This window comes from Bombus huntii, chromosome 8, assembly GCF_024542735.1.
Source record: "Bombus huntii isolate Logan2020A chromosome 8, iyBomHunt1.1, whole genome shotgun sequence".
NCBI classification, from domain to species: Eukaryota; Metazoa; Arthropoda; class Insecta; order Hymenoptera; family Apidae; genus Bombus; species Bombus huntii.
This window is the reverse complement of record NC_066245.1, coordinates 15,724,373-15,740,345: the sequence shown is the minus strand read 5'-3', so window position 1 is coordinate 15,740,345 and position 15,973 is coordinate 15,724,373. Positions and strand designations below refer to the sequence as shown.

At 27.5% G+C, this 15,973-nt stretch overlaps 5 protein-coding genes across 9 annotated transcripts in view; 4 read left to right on the top strand and 1 right to left on the bottom strand.

Moving 5' to 3' along the window:
• Nucleotides 1–3: 3 nt before the first annotated feature.
• On the top strand, nucleotides 4–1,990 carry LOC126868712 (GPN-loop GTPase 2). Its single transcript, XM_050624504.1, has 8 exons — nucleotides 4–147; nucleotides 229–307; nucleotides 433–540; nucleotides 617–909; nucleotides 994–1,199; nucleotides 1,273–1,387; nucleotides 1,466–1,661; nucleotides 1,749–1,990. Exons 4-8 carry the CDS (start codon nucleotides 789–791, stop codon nucleotides 1,984–1,986), a joined length of 876 nt encoding a protein of 291 aa, XP_050480461.1. The 5' UTR covers nucleotides 4–147; nucleotides 229–307; nucleotides 433–540; nucleotides 617–788; the 3' UTR covers nucleotides 1,987–1,990.
• Nucleotides 243–779, top strand: LOC126868457 (proteasome assembly chaperone 3-like). Its single transcript, XM_050623911.1, has 3 exons — nucleotides 243–307; nucleotides 433–540; nucleotides 617–779. Exons 1-3 carry the CDS (start codon nucleotides 243–245, stop codon nucleotides 777–779), a joined length of 336 nt encoding a protein of 111 aa, XP_050479868.1.
• LOC126868706 (trafficking protein particle complex subunit 13) lies at nucleotides 1,977–5,251 on the bottom strand. 2 transcript variants are annotated; one of them, XM_050624497.1, is made up of 10 exons: nucleotides 4,929–5,246; nucleotides 4,613–4,781; nucleotides 4,329–4,413; nucleotides 4,099–4,226; nucleotides 3,907–4,030; nucleotides 3,735–3,831; nucleotides 3,439–3,665; nucleotides 3,276–3,376; nucleotides 3,027–3,174; nucleotides 1,977–2,220 (listed from the first exon to the last, which is right to left on the bottom strand). In XM_050624497.1, exons 1-10 carry the CDS (start codon nucleotides 4,969–4,971, stop codon nucleotides 2,128–2,130), a joined length of 1,215 nt encoding a protein of 404 aa, XP_050480454.1. In that variant the 5' UTR covers nucleotides 4,972–5,246; the 3' UTR covers nucleotides 1,977–2,127. The 2 variants fall into 2 exon arrangements, with proteins under 2 accessions (XP_050480454.1, XP_050480453.1); XM_050624496.1 differs by lacking the exon at nucleotides 1,977–2,220 and having other exon boundaries at nucleotides 2,588–3,174; nucleotides 4,929–5,251.
• A 265-nt stretch (nucleotides 5,252–5,516) lies between these two features.
• On the top strand, nucleotides 5,517–9,337 carry LOC126868456 (tectonic-3-like). Its single transcript, XM_050623910.1, has 8 exons — nucleotides 5,517–5,959; nucleotides 6,036–6,296; nucleotides 6,373–6,549; nucleotides 6,631–6,989; nucleotides 7,080–7,313; nucleotides 7,391–7,550; nucleotides 7,636–7,832; nucleotides 7,914–9,337. The coding sequence occupies exons 1-8, from the start codon at nucleotides 5,872–5,874 to the stop codon at nucleotides 8,997–8,999; spliced, it is 2,562 nt and encodes an 853-aa protein (XP_050479867.1). The 5' UTR covers nucleotides 5,517–5,871; the 3' UTR covers nucleotides 9,000–9,337.
• Nucleotides 9,338–10,380: 1,043 nt separating this feature from the next.
• Nucleotides 10,381–15,973, top strand: part of LOC126868678 (rho guanine nucleotide exchange factor 11) — a 34,410-nt gene continuing 28,817 nt past the window's right edge. Inside the window, exons 1-2 of one of the 4 annotated variants that reach the window (XR_007690684.1) lie at nucleotides 10,381–10,933; nucleotides 15,149–15,384. Coding sequence is in view for 3 of the 4 variants with exons in the window: in XM_050624417.1 (XP_050480374.1) it covers nucleotides 15,213–15,384 (172 nt within the window). In the remaining variant the exon portion in view is untranslated. The remainder of the gene's footprint in view (nucleotides 10,934–15,148; nucleotides 15,385–15,973) is intronic. The other 3 variants (XM_050624417.1, XM_050624418.1, XM_050624420.1) reach the window with 3 other exon arrangements.

The window sequence follows — 15,973 nt, the reverse complement described above, 5'->3', positions numbered from 1 at the left end:
TAACTTGAAGAAAATTACTATAATATTACCAGTGTAGACAACACTTACTATAATTTTAAAATGTACTAGAGACATATAGTGCAAATTGAGCGATTATTTTGTATGAAATTAATAGAAATTATTTAACATGTTTTTAATATAATATAGGTATGTTTTATTCGTTAAATTATGTTTATATCAGTACTATAAATTTTATACATTTTTTAATACTTGTAATTTAAATTGCAGATAACCTAGCAAATATGAAAAATCATTCTTGTGTAGTTACTCACGGTCATCATACTGATATTGCTTTGAAGATTTATAGGTAATAGAATAAAGAATATATTCATTTTTGTTTTCATAATTTGTATTTGTTTTAGATAAAAATTATAGATTTAAACTGCTTAAGAATACTTTTTTAAATCAATAACTATTTATATTTGTTTTTAGTAACCGCATATTATTAATCATAACACATTTTAAAAAATTTGGATCACTGATAGCCATAAGCCGTGGATCTTCATTCAATCAGTATAATAATAGTATATATTCTACCAAGTAAATAATATTATTATTATGTAACGTATCTATAGTTACAAATTATTTTAACAGTAAATGATAACATTGATTTTAGAGTATTGTTTGGGAAAGATGATGTTGAACTTGTAGCAGCTGCCCGATATATAGCAGAGCAAATTAATGTAGATAAACCATTATTAATTTCAATATCTTTAAAGGATTATGAACCAGATACTTTAAAACCTATAGTTGCAGCTATAAATGATATGAAAGTGTGAGAACCAAATATGAGTTTAATATTTGGTCAATTAGTTATTGGCCCACCTGGGAGTGGAAAAACTACATATTGTTATGCTATGGCCAAATTTTTGGAGAAGCTTGGAAGAAAAGTAGCTGTTATTAATATTGGTAAAAGCTAATAGTATTTTAATGATTAATAGTAATTGAAACCTTATATTTGTGTATTTAAACAAACATACTATTATGTTACAGATCCTGCAAATGAAAACATGCAATATACACCAACAGTAGATATATCTGAATTAATTAAACATGAGGAAGTAATGTCACACTATGGACTTGGTCCAAACGGAGCACTGGTGTACTGTATGGAATTTTTAGAAGCTAATATAAAATGGTTAATTACAAAAGTTTTAAATTTGAAAGATCATTATCTTATATTTGATTGCCCAGGGCAGGTTTGTATTTATATACATACATAAATATTGTACTACTAAGATAATTACATATTGTATTCATGTTTATTAATAGGTTGAGTTATATACACATCACAATTCAGTTAGTGTAATTGCCGAAAAATTAGGACAAAATTTAGTAAGATTATGTAGTGTGCACCTTGTTGATTCTCATCATTGCAGCGATGCTGGTAATTTCTATATATAGTACACCATAATTTGACAGACTTGTAATTAAAAAAGATATTATATAACTTTTTTTATTATAGGTAAATACTTATCTTCTTTAATTCTTTGCACAACAACTATGTTAAAATTAGGTTTACCTCATGTTAATGTGATGACCAAATTTGATGAAATGAAAAAATTTAGTCACTGCCTAGATTTTAATATAGATTTCTATACAGAAGTGTTGGATTTGAACTATTTGCTAGATAAATTGGATGAAGGCCCTTTTACATCAAAGTAAGATTTTCTATTAAATTTTATTATTTTTAATAAATTTCTATGAATCAATCCAAGTATAAAATTTGAAATATTTTACATTTATAGATACAAAAAATTAAATGCAGCATTTGTATCACTCATAGAAGATTATAGTCTTGTTAGCTTTATACCATTAGATATTTCTAATCAAACATTGTTATTACAAGTAAAAAATGCAGTGGATAAGGCTAACGGTTATATTTTTGGCGGTAACGAACCTCAAGATGTTCAAACTTTACTTGCTTGTGCTGTAGGAGCAATGAGTGAAACTGAGAAAATGTCTACAATAGATGCTTATTTTTAAGGAATTTATTTTATAAAAATCATTGTCCTTATTTTTTTCCTTTCCATATTTGTATTCCTTAATATATTAATAAACGTCTATTTATTTAGTAAAATATATTAGGTTAATGAACGTAATTTTACTAACTACTTAACCTTTTGACTAGTCTATTTGGCTAACAAATATTTGTGCCAAGTCATCATAATCATATACCCTCTTCAAAAATGTATCCGTTAATTTTAATCCCGAAATTGTCTAAAGTATATATAATAGTATTAAATAATATGCTGAAATATTTATAGACATGCGTTACGAAAAGTAGTACGTTCCATTTGTCTTACGAAGACGATTTTCTTTGGATTCTGTGACCACGAAAAGCAGCGCGTTTCAATTGTAAATCGAAAGGTAACATGTTCTTATTTATAGCGACAAAGAATAACTTGTATTGTTTTTCCGCTATAAAAACTACCACGTTTCAGTAGTTGTCATGAAAAACAACATGTTCCACTTGTAGCTGTTAAAAATATTATGTTAAATAGGTTGTCTAACATTCTACTATAAGAATAAAAAGGTAAATGGTTCTTTTAAGTGAAATGTCTTTAGTAAAATAAGTAGAACTTAATCAAATATAAACAAACTAATTTATTTAATTAATAATATTACTATAACATTGAATACATTCCCTTAGAATAAGACCTTTTAAACACTAATGCTGATAAATTTTTAATAATTGAATTTTAGTATCTTATACATTTTATAATCTATATTCTATAATATTCTACTTTGAGACGCACCGTTTCAAAATTTTCATTTACGTACCTTTTTTATTTGAATCTTCGTAGGACAAATAAAACCTGCCACTCTTCGCCGCAATGTTCGAAATATGATATTGCTCGTGATGTACTGTGAATCGTGCTCCTTATCGTGATTAATGTTAAACATGCTAGTTATTGATGGAAATGATGAAACGTGCTAGTCTTCATAAGACAAACGAAATGTACTACTTTCCGTAACGCACATCGTAACGTAACATCATTATAATGTTTATACAAAATACTTACTATTATACCACTACGTAAGGGAATTAAACATAAAGGAATATCTATCGAAACACCAGGTTTCAATGTTCCTATGATTGTATTAGATATTCCACACCATGCTATAGAGTTACTTGATTCCAAACTTAACATTAAATCCATGCTTCTTTCACTAATGGTAATAATATAAATATTTTAATCAGTACAACTATTAGAATTTAGAACTATTTTTCTTCTCTGTATCATATATATATACATGATATAAATACTTACGACGTATTTATTATATGACAATTGAAATTCACTGATTGTTCAAGGTAAACCGTGACAGGAATATTTTTCATTGTAACTCGTATATCACCAAATTCAGGTGCCTAAAATTAGGTAAAGGATTACAAATATGATATATTTATGAATGAAATGATAAACTACAAACCATTCTTTGTAATTGACTTGTTTGTAATCTTCCTCTTTCCCCCAAGTTACTTCTCCAAACAATATCTAACTTTCCAATGTTTGTTGCATTATGCATCATTTTTGGATCTTTTAATAAACTCAATTGTGGTTTTAAACAATATAAATATTGTCTACTACAATCGGTATCTAATATATTAACTAATCCATAAATAGATTCTCCCTTTTCATTTGTATTTAACGTTGATACTAGAAATATAATAATCATACAAATTCAGGTTCATAATCATCTAAACCAATCATTTTAAGTGAACCCACCAGTAAATAAATGAGATGATTCAAGCGAAACCTTTTCTAAACAAATTGGGCCAGCTGTGAGATTCTGTATTTGAGCTTCCAGATATACTTCATCTGACTTCAAAAAGATTATACATATCATTTTAATCAATTAAATATTACTATTATAAAAAAATTATTACCATAATATTACCTCTGCATTGTAAAATTTTGTTTTAACATCTAATGGTTTTACCACTTGAAATTTAAAATACTTTCTAAATGATTGTGCAGTGCTACTTAAATTTCCTGGGGTGTAAGTTACTTCACATACTAATCTGGAAAAGTATACATTGATTAATTATTTACTCAACACATATTACAATTTTAATGGCTGGCCTCTTACATATGTGTGCCTATTTCTTTTACTTCGTGGTGTATGACTTCATCAACTGTATTGTCAGGTGCTAAATCTTTCATTTCTCCACTATTACCACAAAGAGATATATTCTGTGTGCTTGTTTGTAAATCTGCCTACAATATGAAATATATTATCATTTATAAGTTTTATATGACACATAGCATACATACAGTTATTATATCTTATTGACTAATTTATTTGTACAATTAACTTACTTTAACAGTAACATTCTTTGCGATCTGATTGCTGCCGTTATGTACACAAAGATAACTTGAAAATATTTCACCTAAATAAATGTTACTGAAAGAATATACATACATAAAATTTCAACATAAATTATTTTTTGTGAAATTATATTTAAGTAAAATAATCATATACATATATTATTACATTGTATAATTATCATTGTTCATATATGAAATATGGATAATTAATTACAAATTACGTAGCTCAAAAGCTCAAAATAAATTTTAATTATGATATATAATCATGTACATACCCAAAACTTTGCGGTAATACCATAAACTGTCCTACTGCAAGGGTTTCCATTCCTTGTAATGCAGTACAATCATTCTTAAGCTCATTATTTAAAGTATTACCAGGAAGATCTGTTGAATCACAAGTAATAACTACTGGACTTGCAAGCGTAGGTCGTGTTAACCTCATTACTAAAAATGGTAAAAAATAAAGATACAATTATTAGTGCTATATGTAATATACATATTGCTATACGATAGTCTTAGTCAATATATCAAAATAAACAATATGTTTTGTTTTCTTTTAATTTAAAACGACATCAAAATCGTTTTTATTACCTTTCAATTCTAGTAGATGTTCACTTTTTGGTTTAGTTTCCATTTAGATTGTGAAAGATAAATAGCAGAGATGTTTACAAAAATAAATCTTTATTAATGTCAAATGAGAATAGAGCTATCACTAAATGTCACTTAGAAAATACATATAACCTACGCCTGTGATACATAATACACATAACATTCAATTCGATTCGATTTATCAAATCGATAGTTTAACAAAAAGCATTAGATTATCTTTAAAAATAGTATTTTAGAAGCATTCTGCTAATTTTCTTGATTTTTGTTTTTTAAATTCAAAAATAGTTATAAGTATTATAATTGTAGAAATCTGGGAGAAACATGAAAGAAAACGATACAATACTTTCGATTTTACAAAATGTTTATGATAAAAGATATCTGTAATAAAAATTAATACAATCTATAATATATGATAAAATGTTTAAATATTAAATATATTACATTTAACATTATAGGACTTTACAGCATGTATAACATTGAAAAAAATAAAATTGAAAATTTTATGATGCACTATATAATTAAAACTTGACAAGAGGGCGCACTTATATGATGCACCGCACACCGCACCCTGAATGTGTCAACAAATGTATCATAATACATTTGTAATTCAAAGATTGAATGATCATTTATTTATTTTCAATTGTTTGAATAAGATATGTGTATGTATAATAGTATTACATATATTTCTTTAATTTGTTATTTGAACTAGTATTTTCAACTTCTCATTCGTAATCCTTATGTTCTGGAGATAAAGAAAAGAATGTATTGATCAGAAATACGATAACGAACAATGATTACATACTAACAAAACTTTTGTTACAAAATATGTGTACTACATCATACAAGCGTGGTATGTTTAAAGCCACATATGACACCAATTTATTAATTCATTACAATATGTAATAAAATGAAATGATCTTATGGAATGGCTGAATTGCATATAATTGGTCGAATATCGTCCGCAAAAGATTTCACACAAACACGACTTTTATGCAAGTGGAGTTTTCACGCCGGTAATGGAATCATTATCTTATAAAACGTTTATTATTATTTATTATCATATACTTGATAATTTTATTTTTTTCATAGGTAGTGGATGGAAAATTTTAGATGGTTGTGAAGAGGGACAAACTCAAGAAAGTTGTGATCTATATACAAATAAGCCAGTTTGGGACCATCCCATAGATGTACACTATACAACACAAACTCTTCAAAATTCACCAAAACTTTTGTTACAGATATTTCATAGAGATACACATGGAAGAGTATTATTTGGGTCGTATGGTGTTTGTAATATCCCTTTATCTCCTGGATTGCATTCAATAAAGTGTCATACGTGGAAACCAATTGGTAGGTTGAATATTTTTTAATGAAATTTTATTAATACCTTGTTATATTTCATGTTTATTTTGTTCCTGATATATAGGTAATTGGAAAGATAGACTAAGAGATAAGTTTTTGGGGATAACTTTACAATTGAAATCACCAAGTGTTTTAGTTAATTCCTTGGATAGATTTGAGTTACTTACAGAAAGTATGGGTACAGTCAAAATTGAATTGCATATAATTGCACGACATTTTGAAAAATATGGATGTCATGTATGAATGTACATTATTTCAATATATCGTATAGTTAAAGAACATGGAATAGGAATTTATTTGTCAATAAATATATCCTAAATTATAAAGCATATAGAAACAAAAGTCAACATGTTTACAACAAAATTTATGTTAATGGTTTTATACCTTATATTAAATGAATCAATATATGCAAAGAAACTTGAAGAAATATTTACATGTATGAATGAAACAGAATGTGATGAACTAATAGAAAAGGACATTTTAGAAGAAACTTCAACTACTGCTGAAAATATTTATAACACAACTAATAACATTATCAGTAGTTCTATGTATCCAACGCAAAGTCCAAAAATTCAAATAATACCAACAACAGAGATGCCTCATAAAATACAGTTCAATAATGAATTCAGAAACCAAAGTGTATATAAAATGCATTCTGATATATGTGAATGTGATTTAACAGTAAATTTTTGTTTTTTAATACCTTATACAATTTTGGATTAAACACGTAATTTTTTTAAGTTAATTTAAAATTTTTTGTTTATATAATAGATATCATCTTGTGACATTAATTGCTGTTGTGACAAAGATTGTAACAGCTTCCATTTTACTGTGTTTTCGTACTGTGAAAGTCATCAACCAGAATTATTTGATAAACGTTATTGTTATAATAGAAATTTTATACAACGAAATAATACTCCATTTATACTTGAAAAATTGGCAAATAATCTCTTTTGTATTTTATATGATAATCTTCCACCTACTTATGATATTAACAATAAATTGGTAAGATTAGTATGTATACATGTCAAATTACATTTAACTATAAAATTATAATTTTTATTTTACTTTATTTTATATAGGATATAAAAACCGAAAAAGATTTAAGGAAAGCAATAAATTCAAATAGACCGACGTGGAAATGGGAAGACCAATTACATGTACCTGGATATAATACTTTTAGTCATTATCAAGATGATGGTGTTATATGGATAGTATATAATAATTATATTCAACCTTTTGGTATATATAACGTTATTTTTATTAGTATATTAAAATCTTATTAAATTAATATTTCTTTATCAATATCCCTTTTTTATAAATTTAGAAATACTACAATCTGGATTTACTCCATTGTGTTCTTTTAAGAAAACTTTAAAATATCTTCATGGTTGGAAAGATCAGTGTTTGCAAACTGAATTAATTAACACAAATAAGTTTTTATTTCCTATGGCATTTAATAATTTTACAGTTATAGTATCTCCTCATTTATTAAATGAAACATATATTCAAGTATTGGATCAGGTATATAAAAGATAGTAACTATTTCTAAAAAGTTATATATCCAATAAAAAAGTTAATAACATTGAAATTTATAATTTCCAGGTTTGCCCCCAAAATGTATGTTTATCTTTAACTAGTTATTATTGTAAACATTATTGGAAATCTTGTAGCAATAATACTGTATTAGGATCATGTTCCAATGGAAAGTGTTATAACATTGTAACAGGTGTAAAGTACTTGATTGTTCACAATGGCTCTATGGGAATTAATAATGTTGACGTATATTTTAACATAGGTAATGTTTCTCGACATTTTTATCAACAATTTGAAGTAACTTATGAATGGGCAGAATTGGATAAAGAGAAAAGCTTCTTTCTGAGTGGTAATCCTGGTTATATTATTGGAAGGCCGTTAATTATTGGCACCTTAAAAATAAATAAGACTAATAAGGTGGAAACTAGATACATCAATTTTAATAAAACTAGTAGTTTTTTGACATTACCTATAGCTACAAAAGCTGGCGAATGTAATAAAATCGATAGGTATACTCTTACCTTTGGAGAAGATATTAAGCTAAAGTGCTCTGTATTTATACACACTAATAATTTTAATACAATGTCTTGTATAAAGTTACAAAATCTTACTATGCATTTTTTAATGAAAGATTCTCTATTTAATGTTACACAAACAGACCAGTACAATATTTATGTTGCAAAGACAGGCAATTTTTCCAGCAATGATATCACTGATTGGACACAAATTTTACTGGATAGGATACCACAAAATGTTACAGTAGCACAGGTTGTTAATGGTCGTTTATATTGTTCAGGACTAATAACATCTGTACATTTAAACATTTTATATTCTGCTTTAAAAAAATCCGAGACATTAAACAATTACATTATAGTAGGGATTGGTATTAAATTTTCTGCAGAATTCAATATGTCTTGGTCTAAGTGTTTATACGAAAACTGTTCAGATATACTTAAAACAGACATTATTAGTTATGTTACATTTCATGATATATCGAAGCCATCAAAGTATTACTTTGCAGGAGGACCTAACTTAGATATTACTTTGCCATATGATTTTTTTTACCCTTTTTTGAGTAGTTCAACCTGTATTAAGTCAAGTATCTTTTTAATCAGTATAATATCAACTGTAGCTTTGCACAATTTATCTTACTGATCTTAATCATTAAAGTATATATTACATTTTTGTACTTAGGATACATATTTATTTACTATAATATTAAAAGTGTGATTTTGTACAATTTATCTTATTGATTTCAAAATCTCAATGATTACACCAATTTGTTATCAAAATGTATGTTTTATCAAAGTACATAAACACATATTACAATTTAAATTATGCACATGGGATAGAATAAAAGTAATTTTACATTTGTAAATAAAAGAAGGAGAAATCGTATAAAATACTAAAATTGCTATTTTATGATACATTTAATTTATTTTATTCATGAAACAATGTGTGTTTAAAATAAATAAATGGAAAATGCTTTGTAATAGCTTGTTTCATTCCCCTAGTAATAGAAAATATACATATATTTATATTTTTTAATTTTTAATATTTTGTTATCGCCGATGTAATTAAAAAATTTTTTTCTGGATCTATTGTTCCTGAATCAAAATCTTTTCTGTTTTGTATTCAAATGTATGACGTTGTTAACTAAGTCCTGCGAATCACTCGTAGATGCTGATAGGCTATAGCAGTTTATATTTCGCGCCGATTTTGTTCCGTTTCTCGAAAATTAGCCATTTCCGTTTTTCAAAAAGAAAAGTTTTTGAGTTGCATTATCACATGAGACGAAAAGTGGATACATTATTACAAACGAAGTTATTTGGATGCAAATATACTTCATATATTCCAAGATACAACATCCACGATCATAAAGTAGTTTCCTGTCTACCGTAGAATGGAAAAAGTGTAATTAATTATGAATATTTGATGCTTGGTAAAACATTCAAAGCTGCACTTTGCAGTCACCAATTGATGAAAAGAAAATGAAAGAAGAAACGTTTTTCTATTGTTACTGGTGTCAAAGCGGTCAGAAGTAATGTTGCAGCCTGATAATGCTGGATTGCACGTTATTAAAACCACCTCTGAAACTATATCAAAGTCGGGATGAGTTCTTTCTCACCTTGCTTACTCCTCAGTTAGTGTACCTTTGGACAACTACCTGTTTCAATTAATGCAACGATTTGAAAGTGTAGCTCATCAAAAATGACCATGAAGTGAAGAATTGAATTGATAATTTTTTCACATCCAAGGAATAAGCATTTTTCTATTGTGGAAATAAGAAAAGGTAATAAAAGCTAGAGATCATTATTTCAATTGAGAAAAAATATTTTAATAAATATTTTCCGGTAAGAAATCTGCAAAGTTTAGTCAACGATTTAATAACATTTATCTTTATCTATGTGCATATTATTACAGATACATTATCCAATGATTCAGTAATATTTTAGAATAATATTAAATGATTGGTTAAAAACTGCATCAAACGCATTTCAAAAGAATCATCATAATATGAAAGAAAATTCACTAATGTAACGTTAACCAATGCGAGTCGTCCGTTTAAATCGTTCGCCAATCAAACTTGGTTTGTCTCTTCTCTAAAATCTTGCCACTATAAACTTGGTACGAGCTATATGTCTATGGTACGAGCTCCTGCAGCTGTCGTGTTGCACTATGGGACGTTGGGTTGTGCTTCGCTCCAATACAAGATGGCTGACACTTGTTAGTAGTGTATTTTCGTTTTATCGAATGTGTATTTTATAAAAAAATCAGTGCCTTCGTATTCACGTATGGTGCGTGCATGTTTGTACAACTAGTACAGAAGTGCTCTTTCTTTTTTTACCAAATAGTTCCCTTATCATGTATTATCAAGAGATATCAAAATGTGCCGTGAAAGTGCTAGAGGCAGAATAATTACCCGTCACCAGCCATATTCATATGTGTTCTTTTGTTATGACAATTGTGATATAATTCTTGTGGAATATAGTGCCAAGGTGAAGTGATATCTCGCTTTGTTGCGCTTCTATTCCGTCACTAGTGTTTTGTACAAGATTCGTTCCACTACAAAATAGATTAAATGAAAGGTATGTATGTATTTGCTCTATCTTCGGTACGCCTATTCACGAGATATTCTTGAAACCGTATATTCGTGTATTTTCTCTTTTTTCGATTGTCTTTTTCTATAGCTCCTTGTGCTTACAAAGTATAAGAACCGACTGACCTATTAACCTGTTATATCGATTAACATGATGTCATATATGGTTTCTTAGCTTTTCTTTGACATATTCTTTCAATTTTAGTTGCTGTCATTGTTTTATAATTTCTTAGAATCGTATAATTTCCAATTGGCGGCCCTTTAACGATCGTCAATGACTGTTGCAATGTATTATTGAAATAAACCCTCGATTTTTAACATTGCTTTAATATAATTCTTATCCGCGTAATTCTATTGTTTACGATACCTCGACATAAAAAGTCTTACAGTTCAGGGACGAGAATAAGCAAACTAAATATGGCAGTAACATTAGTAATGAAATTTAATCATAGTGCGTTGTTAGAAGAAAAATATTTCGGTTTAATTTGATGTCTTATGGAACTTTGTTTATTTTATCCTCAACATGATTTTTGGCAGGAATAAATATATAGAAAATTTTGGAATCAGCATTTTCTGTTTATTCTACTTAAATTAAATATAATGATATATATACTAACTTTAATATTGCATTTTATGCAAATGTTTTCACTTCTTTGAGGAGTAATATTTCGTTTATAATATATAGACGACATTTAAGAAAGAAATATTTTATATTAAATTTTTATAAGTACCAAAAAAAAAAAAACAACAAAATTTATCACAAATTAAATATTTACTATAATTGTTCGTAACGAAAAAGTGATTTAATAAGTTGGTGATCTTGATAGTAACAATGGTTAACAAGAAAAATAGTTGTTCAGAACGTCATTACTGCGTACGATTCGTTCAAAATTCGTCGTGAGAGGATTCGGCTCATGTTTTGCACAAAACATGTGTGTAAATTACCAATATGATATCGAAGTTACTACTAAACCGACCTTACGATAAATTGATGTGATGTATCACCAAGTTTAAATAAAAAATTGAAAATTTTCGATGACTATATTTGCTATTTATGACGAATACTTTTAATATGTACTACGATATAATATAATTTAATAAGTAATTTATAAGATTTTTATTCCTCGGTTTTTATCTGTCATGGTAATTTTAATTATATGGTGATTTTATGGTAATTTCCTATGCAACTATTACAAAAAAAAAGTAATTTTCGTTTCTCGCACTCATAACTCATAACTCATTGTAATTATTTTGAAATATTATTTTTAAAATCTATATAATATTCTATATTATATTCTAAGTTCTTGTTTTATTATCATAGCTTATTATTTATTAACGTAATATTTGATTTTTTAAAATTTAAATTATGGTGTATAATATCACATAATTTACGACCAACTCAATTAAATTACGAGTTGTAATAATTGCAGTTACTTTCTTTAATGAGGTATAAAATTATTTACAGATTACCATAAGTTCCATTAGATATTTAGAAGAATTTGTGGGCAAAAGAATAAAATCGCGTTGAAATGTTCTCGTCCTTAATTTAAACTAGGCATCGAGTGCATTAACTACTTTGAACACTATGTTATATTACGGTATATCACTTATAAAGAATTAATTATCATTTAATTTTCAGTAATGTTATACCGTTTCATACTTAGGCATTTATAGAAAATCTTTTTTCTTTTTAGTCGGATGTGCTTTAAACATTTTTTTATTATTTTACATAATGATCGATATAGTGGAACAAAAACAAAAAATAAAAAGCTTTTTTTCTGAAAATGTAACGAGAAAATTCACGAAATCAAATATAAAATAATTTTCATGCTAATGAAATCAATTTGCTTACTTTTAGCATGATAATAATATTTGCCGGAGCAATAAAGAAATTATTTGCACAAAAAATCTACTTCGTCAGTAAAGAAGCAATTATTATTCTATTGTTTACGTTCTATTAAACTAGCTTCAGTAGCTATAATAATCGAAATATAAAGGAGCATAATATGAAAATTTATGCTCAACTATCTTATTAATGAGAACTGACAAATCATTAAATTTTCAAAACTGTATTTATGGTATCATTGAGTTATTTGTTTATTAGAAGTTAATTAATTACACGCATTTTCTGTCAAAGGAAACGATACGATTCTCGCGTATATAAACTGAAATGTCGTATACAGTTTTATTTTATTTGTCTTCACTGGACAAATTTCAGTGGGACGTGTTCTTAAAATATTTCAGTCGGATAAGGGTTAAATATGCATCTAGTAGGCCAGTATTGTGCTATTTTAAGAATAACAAGTATATAATAACATCGAATATGTCCTGATGTGATTATCGATCTTCTATAGGAAAACAATTTTTTATCGAAAAAGAAAAAATGGATAAGGTATTGGATTCTAGAGATTTATCTGTAAGAATACAAGTGTAATAAACATCTCGATATAAAAGTTCTCTTTTAAAGAATTACGATGTGCACAAAGCGAATCGTTAACTCTTTCTAATCGTGCTTCACCAATGATTCGATAAGTTTTTATAGTCATAACTATATAATTATCATAGTTATTAGAATCTTCTAGAATTATTATTTATATGGGACAGTTAATAATAAATCTGAATAGATTGTCTTTACTGCTGAAAGTATGAATAAATCTTGTAAAAGTTGAGTACTTCTTAGAAGACACGTCTTCTACATACGACACTTTTATATGTAATAAATATTATGTAGAAATTTAATTCTTTGATTGTTTTTTTTTTTAAATAAGATAAACAGAGAAGATATTTTTTAAATAAGATTTTATTGAGCGCTTTAGTTATTTCTAAAAAGCATCTTATATTACTAAAGAATTAAATAACGATTCATTTTTTCAATTTTACATTGTTCCATTAACAAGAGTTCTTAAGAAGTTTCATTACTTTAGGTTTTATTATATGACAATTAATTGAAAATCGTAAAACACATAAATTCGGGATATTTATGGATGACGCAGTAATAATAATAATTAAACAGGGACGTAAAATATATATGATTATAAGCTCGTGAAAGTACACAGCAACGATAGACATAATCCCGTTGATAAGGGGACATGATTATTTATTAGCTTCGTACGCCGTAAATGATCAAATATCCTGCATTCGTTAAGGAGCAATTACTCTTCAAAATATAACAGTTGTTTTAATTCAGCTACATACCCTCATTTTAAATTATGATCTGTTAATTAAATCAAAATATTTTGTATTCGACAAATTTAATTGTATTTTAGATAATTTTACAGATTTTATTCAATTTGTTTGTAAATCAGTAGAATAAATTTATAGAATTTTATATATTAGATAATTTCCATATTTTATCGATTTTGCATTGAGGTAATGTTGCAAGTGAAAAAGATTACGATCCAATGATTACGTAACTTCCGTAGAAAGAATTAAGTTCAAAGAGCAGATTTTCGGACTTGAAAAAATTCTGGTGGAAAGAAAATTTTGTTACATGTTAAATTATTAAACACTGAAAGTTTCCTTATGTTTTCTTTTATTGTTTTCTCCAAAAAATCTTAATTATCAAATAGTCGACTATCTACAATATTTATTAATCTTATGTGATAGTAAATCTTATTTGTTATTTTAATTTCGACCATCCAATATTTAAGGATAGAATATTAATTATCACTATAACATATACAACATTCTTTTTATCATTCTTCTAAAGCCAATATCAACATTAATAGTTCTATTCACTTAAAATCCATCTCTGTAATATTACATTTGTCGTGACTTAACATTCTATTTCTGTAATATTACGTATGTAACTGGATTGCATATATATACAATCTCTTATTATTAATACAAAACTATCATTTTTCCAGAAAATCTTCTTTATTACATTTCTATAAACATTTATATAACGAACTAAAAAAAATATTGTCGCATCTTGCTAGAATGAAGTGAACTCTTAAGGGGTTAAAAACACGATAAAACTCGTATTCCTACCTCTGCTGTTTAAAAGGGTCTACGAAATCGATGTTTCCCATCAACTGTATTTTCTCCCTACTTTCCTGCTCTTCGCGCAGAAGCTTTATTTTTCTCGTAGCAATTGTTCGAGTCGCAGAAAGAAAGAGAATAATTGAAAAAAAAGCAATAGTTTATCGAATGACGATTATTCGACTTTCGGAAAGTTGTTAATATTATTTCATTTTGGTTGCAGGTCATACAGTCGTGCTGCAGCTGGGGCAGAGGTGAGGGGAGGCCAGGCGGAGATCGAAGAAGGGATGAATGGAACGGCGGCGTTGCGACGCAGCGTCGGGGGTGGCGGAGGCGCCGCCGGGGGTGGAACCGTCGAACCAGCACCCGTTGCCACCCTCGTCGTCTACAAGGACGAGGCCGGATACGGGATGAAAGTCTCCGGTGATAACCCTGTCTATGTTCAATCTGTGAAGGAAGGTGTGTTGTTGGAGTTTTAACATTCGCATATAGTCAGTTTTTCGTTTTTAAAAAAGAACAGTTTAGAAATATGTTAATACATTGGATTATAATAATCATGATAGAATCGATTTCACTGGTGGCTTTAACAAAAGGGTTTAGGGATATGACATTACATATGTTGATCGAAATAGATGGTGGAAATTATACTGGCAGAATATATTGAGTATTTTTAGTGAATATTTTAAATAATGATGTGCAAGATATGAACCAGTGGAGCTATTATTATAATATACTGAATTTATATTATTTATTATATTTTGTTGCGAAAATTTTAATAAATTATGCAAATTTAATTTGGTTTGAATATTAGAGCGAATTTAGTGTCCTTAATTTTGTTATTATGTTTCAGATATTTTGTTGAAACCTGTAATTTACTGTTTAAAAAAGTAGTCGTTCTTATTGTTCAGAACAACGTATTATCATCTTCTTTTAATTACATTTAATTTATTAATTGTATTTATTTAATTGTAACAGTAAGTTCACACAATACTGATGTTACAAGTTAGAGTGTATTAATAATACAAGCGCTACTACTACTTAGTATGAT

Bases quoted from the DNA above. Each gene is read 5' to 3' on its own strand.
- LOC126868457 (XM_050623911.1), top strand. From the start codon at position 243: ATGAAAAATCATTCTTGTGTAGTTACTCACGGTCATCATACTGATATT. The intron at 308-432 runs GTAATAGAATAA...ATTTGTTTTTAG, and splicing joins ATTGCTTTGAAGATTTATAG to TAACCGCATATTATTAATCA. The intron at 541-616 runs GTAAATAATATT...CATTGATTTTAG, and splicing joins AATAGTATATATTCTACCAA to AGTATTGTTTGGGAAAGATG.
- LOC126868712 (XM_050624504.1), top strand. From the start codon at position 789: ATGAGTTTAATATTTGGTCAATTAGTTATTGGCCCACCTGGGAGTGGA. The intron at 910-993 runs GTAAAAGCTAAT...ATTATGTTACAG, and splicing joins AGTAGCTGTTATTAATATTG to ATCCTGCAAATGAAAACATG. The intron at 1,662-1,748 runs GTAAGATTTTCT...TTACATTTATAG, and splicing joins GAAGGCCCTTTTACATCAAA to ATACAAAAAATTAAATGCAG.
- LOC126868706 (XM_050624496.1), bottom strand. From the start codon at position 4,971: ATGGAAACTAAACCAAAAAGTGAACATCTACTAGAATTGAAAG. The intron at 4,414-4,612 runs GTATGTACATGA...ATATTCTTTCAG, and splicing joins GTATTACCGCAAAGTTTTGG to TAACATTTATTTAGGTGAAA. The intron at 4,031-4,098 runs GTAAGAGGCCAG...ATACTTTTCCAG, and splicing joins AAAGAAATAGGCACACATAT to ATTAGTATGTGAAGTAACTT.
- LOC126868456 (XM_050623910.1), top strand. From the start codon at position 5,872: ATGGCTGAATTGCATATAATTGGTCGAATATCGTCCGCAAAAGATTTC. The intron at 6,990-7,079 runs GTAAATTTTTGT...TTTATATAATAG, and splicing joins TATGTGAATGTGATTTAACA to ATATCATCTTGTGACATTAA. The intron at 7,833-7,913 runs GTATATAAAAGA...TATAATTTCCAG, and splicing joins ATATTCAAGTATTGGATCAG to GTTTGCCCCCAAAATGTATG.